Source organism: Halyomorpha halys, unplaced genomic scaffold, assembly GCF_000696795.3.
Source record: "Halyomorpha halys isolate HHAL.00 unplaced genomic scaffold, Hhal_1.1 Scaffold1147.1, whole genome shotgun sequence".
NCBI lineage: Eukaryota > Metazoa > Arthropoda > Insecta > Hemiptera > Pentatomidae > Halyomorpha > Halyomorpha halys.
In genome coordinates this window covers 178779-189756 of record NW_027105529.1, presented here as the reverse complement: position 1 = coordinate 189756, position 10978 = coordinate 178779, and the positions used below count along the sequence as shown (strand labels likewise).

Sequence of the window (10978 nt, the reverse complement as noted above, 5' to 3'; positions counted from 1 at the left end):
ACTGTAGGGAAAGACAAAGGTTTACGACGAAGGATAAATGTGATTTGGTGGGATTTATTGGAATTTATTTTAATCCTCCAGTTTTGGCACCATTCTTCGAGGGTGGTGATGTGGGATTGGATTGGAGGGATTGGGATACAATGGAAGGATCATTATTCACTGACAATAGGCATGTGTCATCGGCATACGTTAACAAGGATAGGACCAAGGATACTACCCTGAGGTACACTAGCAGGCTGAGGAAACAGGGACGAATAAGCGCCGTTTTAATTTACTTGAAATAATCTGTCGGAGAGATAAGAACGGATAATGAGGAAGTATGTAGGGGGTAGGAATTTACGGATCTTGTATAGCAGTCCTGGGTGCCAGACTCGATCAAAAGCAGAATAATAGTAAAATCAGAATAATGATCGAAATAGGATACATGCCCTAATGAATTCAGGCAAGCACGAAAATGAAACTTAAGTTAGACGGGATGGAGAAGTGGTGGGGATTGGTGGTTAACTAATACAACACATTTGAAAATAATGTTAAAGCAAAGGCAACATTAGCAAATTAAAGAAAATATTAAAAATAGGCAAACATCAAGTGATAATATGGGGGAGAAATTATATTTAAAAAAAAAAGTTATAGTTAAATGAAAAGAATGGATACAATAAATATAATTAATATGCTGAAGAGACATTTTCACGTATTTTTTTTCATAATTAGTGGACACCTTAGTTAAATATTATTTTATTTTTACTTATTGGCTCATTTTGTTATCTCATTTAACTTTTTTTATCTTTTTTAGCCCTGCAACATGGGACAAAACATTGGCTCATATAATATAGTTTGATTACTATTTGAGTTTTTTCTTTGATCGTACCCAGAACATCCCCCTTTTAAAATTAGTGTTATTTGAATGTCTTTTCCATGATCTGAATTTCTGTTGAGGTTTGGTGGAATTAGGAGCTAGGGAACAAAAGATGCAGTTGTCTGTCTCTTGTTATAAATCTACTGTATTCCATTGTTATGTCTTATTTAAATTTGACTTTTTTGTTTCTTTATACATCGAATCTGACTGTGTTTACCAATTTTGTTTTAATCATTAATTTATCGTAATACTTTTTCAGATGGAGGTAACTCTATTATGTCAATTAAAGAAGAAATAACTGATGAGGCTGAGCCCTCTAGTAAGTTACATCTTTTTTCAAGTGATTATGAAGTGTGATTCTTTTCTTTTGATTGATTTTAATGGCTTATGTTATTGATTTAAACTGTATCTACTTAAGTCTATTTTAAATCTTTAATGACCCCAAACGCTCTAGTGAAAACCTATGAAAATCTCAACGAATTTTTTCACAAAACTATCTTGAGCTACATAAATAAGTTTCCTTTAAATTTACAGTGACACCTCATTGCACAGTTCCTTTCTTCCGAATAAAAGCAAGGTTGGAATCCCTTAGGGGTGATGGTATTCACAGTTTCTGGGCTTCCACAGAAATTATTTAGATTTCAACATGACTCTTTATGTCGAGCAAACATTTCCTAAAAGTACCTACCCTTATATATTAATATGAATCATAACTACCAGAGGATGTAGAAACGGGAGAAGCTGGGGAAAAGGAATGGTTTCCTGTATACGAAACTGAAATGTATACCTACGTAGGGCTTGGATATATGAAATCCAAACCTGTGATGTACCTGGATGAATGTTTGGGTGATTTGTGATGGTTATATAGCACACTGTAAAAATCTACAAGTGCATATCAAAGGGCAGCAGACACACTTGACAAAATTTTCAGCGATTGTACTTGCAAGAGACAAACCAGCAGATGCCCATTAGTTTTTTTTTATGAACTTTAGCTGCAGTAAATGCATTTGTTCTGGCAGAAGATATTCACCAGGAATATAGCATTCATTTCTGCAGTCTCTAAGTAAAATATTAGTTATTTTTAAACACTGGGTCTAAAAAGAGTCTGGAAATGATAAAAACTTGAAAACCATCGGGGATAAGAATTGTACAGGCGAGGAGATTGACATGGAAAAAGCAGAAGACTCAGAACCAGGTTTGACCACATAACAAGAATGGAACAATGAATAACGTTTTTTTTTTCTTTCTAAATATTTTTAAAATCCATTCCTTATATCCATTAAACCATTTATTCTCACTATTCCATTTATTCTCACTAACAAAACGGTATGTTAATACCAGGACCCTAAAAGGACCCCTGCAGTATTATGTGTTTAACCAGACCGTGGTATTATGAAGATAAATTAATAAAAATTAACATTCTTTTATGAATGAGTCTTAAATTAGGGATTTCACTTTTTTTTTTGTTAAAAAAAAAGTGAACAAATTTTTAGATTGTTTTTATTAGTTTATTTGATAAGTTTTTAACAGTTTATTTTTCCAAAATGATTTAAACTTTTACTGATTTGCTATATTTAGTAGTGAGTGAATTATTTATTTATGTTTTGAATATGACGATGTTATTTTTATATTGTTTTATTATTTAGTCATTAATTCATCAAATGTTTGCTGTTTCAGATATAGTCAACTCTGGTATTTCTATAAAAGAAGAAATGACAGATGATACTGAACCTATTTGTGAGTTTAATATTTTTTAAATTATGAATTTATGTGATACTATTTTTTTTTTATTATTATTATTAATTATTTATTCATTTAAAGTTTTATTTTCCTAAAAATAGTGTGATTGATAAAAACTAACTCTGTCATATAAATACATCTAGAATTTGGAATTTTATTCATCTTCTTCAGTTTTTTTTTTAGTATATTTTTAAACAATGATTTAAACTTTTATTGATTATGTGTATTAAATTTTGCTGTGCAGGTGTACTTTTAATTATGGTTTAAAAAAATTATAAATTTTGAGCTATGAAAATCCATACTTAGTGGCATAGTACCTTTACTAGTACGCTGTGCAGGTGTACCTTTAATTATGGTTTAAAAAATTTATGAAAATATGTCAAAAAGAGGAAGTGAAGGAAAAAAATTTGGACGTACAGATTTTATTTCTTTTTACTGACTACATAAATAATGAGGCGTATTTGTTAATGGAATCCTCATGTAATAGCTGACTAAATCAGTTTGTGAGTTGAAACAAACAATCAATTTTAGATTGATAATGAATTTTTCAAGTGCCTACCTAGGGGGTCGGACATGGTGAGGGAGTGAAAAAACAATTTTTTTAAAACTTTTTTGTTTACTACTTGAAAATCTATTTTAGAGGTAAAATATATTAGCCTCTATAGTAGAACAAAAGGAGTGGAATAGTTTTTATTTTTTTCCAATGACTGGCGCTCGCATTAGAGCTTGAAAATGGACCAGGCATATGATTTACATATTTTCTGATAATGATTTACTAGATATTTTTGAATCAAAAAAATTGCTTACAATTATTAAATTCAGCTCCAAAAAATAATTTACTTCATATTTTTAAATCAAAATTATTTTACTTTTTTTTTTTAAACTGGCTATAAGCACTGCGGTGTGTAAGGCCTATTTTGCGCATTCCACATTGCAACGTTGTAGCATTGTAGCACTACAACATTATAATGAGCTTATTAAAGCTTAATATGTGTAGATTCTAGGAATCTAAGTAAGCTTGACGGATTGATCAGCTCACACTGATTGGGATCCATAATGTGATCCACCCCAAACAGCTCAAACCTCAACCCTACAAATCGGTTATACCAGCATGTAATGTGGTATGCCGCATCATCATCAGCATTGCAGAATCTGCACAAGGGCGACTCTGTAAGCTTGAGATTAAACATGTTTACTAAGTCTGCAGTGACATATGTAGATCCCTGTAATTTTAATAAGTGAATTTCTGTCCAGCCGAAGCAGTGTATCTCTTCGGCCCCTACAGGATTCATCGAGAAACAGCTTAAGCCGTAAGCTGCCTTTATATAACTTTTGGTATAGCTTAGGCTTATGTCACATACTGGCTCAAGGTTTTCAGAGCCATTCCTTGCTGATCTGTCAGCTTGTTCCGGCACCCATTCGATACTGACTTTATTAACACATGAGAGTTTGTTGAATGCTACATAGCAGTCTTCAACAACTCTGTATCCTGTAACTGGGTTATTGAGTGCCCCTATTTCTGCCTGGCTATTGGTGTAGATTGTAATTTTTCTACCAGAGAGCCTTTCCCCTATAAGATTACATGCACAATGGCTTATCGCAAGTATTTCTCATTGAAATACTCATAAGTACCACCCTAGAAAGATAGATATACTGGCCAACGTTTCGCCCCACATTGCAGGGCTTCGTCAGGGCTATAAAAGATACAAACACTATAGTTACGAAAAGAAAAAAAGAAAAAACATAAGTGTAAAATAACAGGGGTATAAAATGAAAAAACGTAAGATATAATAAGAAAAAGTAAAGGTTATAAATAGTAAATAAAAAGGGTAATAGTAACAGATAGATAACAGAAGAAATATTAAAGAAAGTACAAATAGAGAGATGAAAAAAAGAAAGAAAAAATATATATATATATTTATATATTCATCTCTCTATTTGTACTTTCTTTAATATTTCTTCTGTTATCTATCTGTTACAATTACCCTTTTCATTTACTATTTATAACCTTTAATTTTTCTTATTATATCTTACGTTTTTACATATACCCCCGTTATTTTACACTTATGTTTTTTCTTTTTTTCCTTTTTGTAACTATAGTGTTTGTATCTTTTTTTAGCCCTGACGAAGCCCTGCAACGTGGGGCGAAACGTTGGCTCAATAAAATAGTATAATTCTACTATTTGAGTTTTTTTTTTTACCGCACCCGGACCATATTCCATTCATCTATACACACGGTCAATCAATAATCTTTAAATATCATTTGGTTTTGTTGCAGTTTCTTCAACTGATATCAAAGAAGAGGGAATACATGATATTTATTATGGTGAGTAAAATTTTAAATTAACCTAGTCTTATTAATCAGCGGTTGGTAAATGTGACGACAAATGTCAGTTACTGGCACAATTTAAGATTAGATTGCTAATATACTCCATTCGAAAAGATACATTATATATGGAAATAGATAGGCACCAACTGTTATTTAACTTGCAGTTGCGTGTAAATTATATTTAAAAAAAATTTAAATATACAAATTGGTGTTTGCCAAAAATTTTGTACATTTAATTAATAAAAATCGATATTTGTTTATTCATACCATTATACCATTCATCCGATTGTGATAGGGCTTCTTACTAAATGTTCAGGATTTTTCTGGGAAGATTATAGATTATAGATTTTCCTGTTCCGATTTCTTTGAAAAAAAAGTTATTAACAGAACTAAGCATTTATTAAATAAATCAAAAATTAGTATCCAATTCTGTCCCAACACTTTATTTTTCACTAGTCCAACGTTTCAGCCATTCTAGCCATCTTCAAGGACATCTTCAATACAATCTCTTCCTCACATTAATTTAAAATTCCTTTTGCAGGCTATTCTGCCCAGGTCATTTTCTTTATTATAAGTTCAAAACCTATTTATTTAAAATTAAATGTTAATGATTTTAAATTTTAAATAAATAGGTTTTGAACTTATAATAAAGAAAATGACCTGGGCAGAATAGCCTGCAAAAGAAATTTTAAATTAATGTGAGGAAGAGATTGTATTGAAGATGGCTAGAATGGCCGAAACGTTGGACTACTGAAAAATAAAATGTTGAGACAGAATTGGATACTAATTTTTGATTTATTTAATAAATAATTACTTTGTCTCAAAAAATTTTGAAATAATATAATTAAAGAATTAAGAATTTTTGGCCTTTAAGCTCAAAAAGTATACATTTTTTTCATGTTTATTATATGCTAATCGATTTGTTTTTTAAAATATATATGTATATATTAATAATTCTGTTAAGAATCATGTCTCTTCTTTTAAGCTTCATTAGTTTTTATTCACTAATAATAAAAAAAAAAACATAATGGGGATTTCAGTGAAGTAGGTTAACAAAATTTTTTTTGGGGGAAAATCAAATCATACTCATTTTTAGCATTGTCTGAAAATCCTTGAATAACATTTTTCAAAGAAATTAAAAATTAGAAATTTTTCACCTTGGTTTATTTGGAGGATTTTTTATTTCAGTGAACGTCGTTCATATAACTTCTGTATATTTTACCTAATTCCTATTCTAGCAGAACCATAGAAAAACTGAATTTTTCCTCTTTTAACCTGCATTAAATACATTTAGATTTAATGCCCTAATAAGGGCGAAATATTATTGTTTCCAAAGAAGAAAAACTTTTTAAATGTTTTATTTTATATCTCTGGTTCTAATTTGTTTAATTAGATCGGGTGTGTGCCCTGTTAGTTGTAGTTTATATAGGCCTAAACCACTGCTAATTTTGGTGAAGATTGGTTGAGTCATGTTGAAGTTCTTCCCTTTTCCAAATTAACGTGTTTCTTTTTACTATTAGAAGAAAATTGTTTGTTTTATTTAAGTGTACCAATATCATTATTTTTTGTTATTAATTTTACTTTCCTCCTTTATTAAGAAACATTATTCTTATCTATTTATTTTATTATTTTTTTTTTCTTTTAATAAGAACATTTTATATAGTTATGGGTGTCATTTGTATGACTATACCCCCTCAAAATCAACTGTTAAAAAAATATATATAATATAAGTTATATCAACCATGTAAGGCCCACCAGGCCGATCTGGTATAAAAATAAAATAATAATGTTGAAGTTAATTCTATATTTTGTATTTCTCTAAAAAAATCAAAGGCAAAAATTTAATTATTTTGTAGTCTCGTTGCTGCAGTTACTTCTGCCTCTGATTGAGGCTTCCCTCTTCTGGATATCACCAGGTGTTCGTGAATAACTTCTTCCTCAATCAGAGGCTGTGGCGTGGTAGTAGGGGCAAAGCAAGTCTCATCTTGCATGCTACAACTGATCTTAGGGTGGCATTGCAGTCACGGCGTCTTTGGGCTCTTCTGGTACGCTCTACTATGGGAGGTATCAAAAATAGAGGTTCCTGACCCGGAATTTATTCAAAATACAAAAAAAGTATGGAAAAATCTGATTGTGTAAATCCAACATACGCTATATGTAATAGTAAGGAGGATTAAAGCAAGCTTCATTTTGTAGGAAAGTGTTTTGTTTAAATTCATAGAGGCTCCTGACCCGGAATTTATTCAAAATACAAAAAAAGTATGGAAAAATCTGATTGTGTAAATCCAACATACGCTATATGTAATAGTAAGGAGGATTAAAGCAAGCTTCATTTTGTAGGAAAGTGTTTCGTTTAAATTCATATAGGACAAACATATTTCGTTGAATATATATTGACAGAAAAAAGTTTAATTGATATTTTAAGTGCGAAATGTTGGAATTAATTATTTTTTAAACAAAATTTTCTTTGAGCTATAGAAATTTTTAAACAAAGTTCATGTCATTATAATAACTAAATAAAAACAGTACCATAGAGGATCAATAAGAAATATTGTACTAGAACCTAAGAGGAGAAAAAGCTCAGTTATTTCATCCCAATTTTTTATTTCTTTCGTAAAAACTATGTATTAAAACTATTAGCTAAAATTGATGAGTCTGCTAAGTATAGGTTGGGAGAATATAAATGTTAATTTTTCATTCCTAGTTCCTTATCTTTGAAACAACCAACAACACTAGAAAACCTAATAGAAAATCATTTTAAGTTGAGTAAATGTGCTAAAATATTGGCCCTAGTAAAGCTGTTTACATTCAATAGTTCCCGAAATACAGTTCTATGAATAGCATTATTTCAAGAAATATATACTGAAATATCTGTTGTTAGTGAATTTATTGTGCGACGACTTTATCTCAGGAATCATGAGACGTTATGTCTATTAGCACTCAAATTAAAGCAATTAAATTAACATGCTACAAAGTAGTTTATGATGTGTTTCTTCATAGTTATAGTAGTTTTCATGATAATTGTCAACTTAAATTCACTAGATGATGATTTATAGTTGTTTGGACAAAATGTTTGATTTATGAAAAAACATTTCTCTTTTCTACTTTTGTAGGTAGTTTTAGTGATATGGAGTTCCTCATGGAGACTCATCAATTTAGACTAGTAATTAATTATAAATAGTTTTCATTAACTGACTTTTTTCTCCTCTTAGATAACCTCCCTGTAGGACAGTATTTAACCATTTATTGTGCATTTGTAATATAATATGGAAAATGTAAATATGTGAAAAAAAACACTTTTTTTTATTCTATACACCATTTAAGTTTCAAATAATATGATATGGGTGATTTTCGGAAATTAACTACTCATTTAGTAGTTAGTACTTGTGACAGGCACTATATAATTGGCTTATCATTAATAAGCTGTTAACTGTAGATTTTAATACGAGGAGAAGATAGTCGGTAGTGCGATCATTGAAGTAAAGAACTAAAATAATTACTCTACTAAGTACAACCTATGAGATACTGGTAGTTCTCCAACATAAGAAGAGTTTCTGATTTCAGGAATATCAGGGAAGGTTTCAGCCCAGTAGATCAACAGTTGACCAGATATTCTCCATGAGTCAGACAGTGAAAAAGTTTTATGAGTTCAACATAGACAAGCATCTGCTATTTGAGGACTTCAAACAAGTATACGACAGTTTGGACAGAATAGAACTTTTTATAGCTATGGTTAAGGTAGACATACCGAAAAAACTAGTCAGGCTGGTAAAAATGACACTAATGAACACCACTTGCCGAGTTAAGCTTGGAAATTCGCTGTCCCAGGAATTTTCTCTATGATTTGAGACAGGGGATCCTCTGGCTTCTCTTCTTTTTGATATAGCATCAGAAGTAGCTATTCATTCAATTAAAAATAATCCAGGAAGAACCATCTACAATCAGCTGTATCAACATCTAGCATATGCGGATGATGTGGTCATTACTATTAGAGCCAACAGTAGTACAAAGAACATTCTAGTAATTCTAAGAAGCATTAGCTGAAATAGGTCTCAAGGTTAATGGAGATAAAGCAATTTAAATGAAAGGTTCAAGAAGGGATAAGGAAGTAAATAGTAAAATAACTTTCAGAGATCACAGTTTCAGTTCTGTAAACCAGTTTAAGTACCTGGGAAGCCTGGTTACAAATGAAAACAAAGTGTAACAGTCAGCGAGCACGGAGTACCGCTATATCCCACTAGGGGCCAGCACTACAAGCGTCTAAGCAGCTGTACAATTGTATATAAGTTTATTATTATTATAAATACGATCTCTTGTATAAAATGTATATATGTTAATATGTAAAATGTAAGAATGTAATTATAAAATAAAAAGAGATCGAGCAATAAGATTCTACAGAACTATCTCAAGTAGAGCTAAAAGAGTGAACTCTCAGTGATAACCGATCACATGAGGCCTTCAATTGTCACCGGTATTGATCCATCAGATCAAGCCTTCTCCGGGTCTAGTCATAGCACTAGTGGCTTACACTCTACTCGAGATAGAGAAGTTTATTGCTAATCTATTCTCTCAAGAGTTGGTTTTTATTATGCTCACCATAGACTATGGCCTATCTCCTCTCCCTTACTCCAGCAATCTTAGTCCGCCGGCTTCATCTCCGCAACTAAGATTGTAACCTACTTCCTAACGGTTTCACTGGTTCGCCGCTTCATCTCGGCAACTAGTAAGCTGGCTCCTATCATGACAGTTCTGGTCCGTCGGCTTCATCTCCGCAACTAGAACTGTTACTCTGCCTCAGACTCTCTCACCTAGACCTCCTCTACCTAGTCAGTGTCCAGGGCTCATCCCCTGGCACGGCCTTCCTTCCTTAACTATAATTGAATACGCCTTGTCGTGGGCCTTCTGTTAAGAGATATCAGGCTGGAGAAATCGCCTAAGACCAGACAACCCCGACAAAAGTAAAGAGTGAATGGAACTGAATGGGAAATCCAACACTGTGGCTTGGTGAAAAAGCTCAATTAAGATGGATAGGGTATGTAGAGAGGATGTCCAATCAAAGGATACCCAACACAATGCCATTTGAGCAACTGGATGGAAAGCAAAAAAGGGAACGTCCCCGGATCAGATGGCTGTACTGAGGATCTAAGGCATTTGAATGCTCTGTAAGATGGAGAGTGAGAGAGAGAGCAAAAGATCGCAGAAATTGGTTGGCTGTGTTGGAGAAGGCCTAGGTACTTCTAAGCAATGTAGTGTGAAAATAATAATCTCATATTGTCAAATTTTGTGAAAAATTTATGTATAATTGTAAAATTAGTTTTTAAACCGTAACTTATTGTGAAAATAACTAATAATTAATTTTAACTTATTTATTTTAAACTGTTTGCAGAAATAAATAAATGCTGCTGCCATTAAAAATAAAATTGTGCAATATTTTATTTTTAGAGTGATGAACTTGGTTATAGGCAAACTGCTGGAATCATGATTTTTTCAAATCATGAAATAAAGAAAAGATTTAATAAAAAGGATTATTTCTTCTGGAAAAATTTATAACTAATTAGCTAAATCTGTAGTGATTGGTTTTTTTTATTTTTTTCTTATAATTTATTTTATTAAAAATAATGTTTTTCTTATTTAAATGTTTTTAGATGGATGTACTCATATGAAACAAGAAGAAGAGTTTATAGTACCAGATGAAGGTAAGAAACATTTATTTTATTTATTTATGCTCGCTGTTTGACTACCTATCAATTTATCTATATACATCACCGATCTTTATTTCAATATATCTATATTTGAAAAAATAATCAGGGTATGGTCATTTTTATATTATATTTTTTATTAGGTATCCCAAGATTTTTACCTAACTTTGTTGGCCATTATAAGAGTCGAAAGGTACAAAACTTTTAGCTGGATATAAGGTTCAATTCCAATATCCTCAAAATTAAAAAATTAATTTAGATTGTAACAGCAAGCCAGCACGTAGTACCGCTATATCCCACCAGGGGCCAGCACTACAAGCGCCTAAGAAGCTGTACAATTGTATATAAGTTATT

The 10978-nt window shown here is 31.5% G+C and overlaps 1 protein-coding gene across 5 annotated transcripts in view; it reads left to right on the top strand.

Moving 5' to 3' along the window:
* The window catches only part of LOC106688530 (uncharacterized), a 32766-nt gene that overhangs the window by 5250 nt on the left and 16538 nt on the right, over nucleotides 1-10978 (top strand). For all 5 annotated transcript variants that reach the window (XM_067051738.1, XM_067051733.1, XM_067051724.1 and 2 more), the window contains exons 2-5: nucleotides 1116-1175; nucleotides 2534-2593; nucleotides 4875-4922; nucleotides 10571-10621. In XM_067051738.1, the coding sequence (XP_066907839.1) occupies nucleotides 1116-1175; nucleotides 2534-2593; nucleotides 4875-4922; nucleotides 10571-10621 (219 nt within the window). The remainder of the gene's footprint in view (nucleotides 1-1115; nucleotides 1176-2533; nucleotides 2594-4874; nucleotides 4923-10570; nucleotides 10622-10978) is intronic.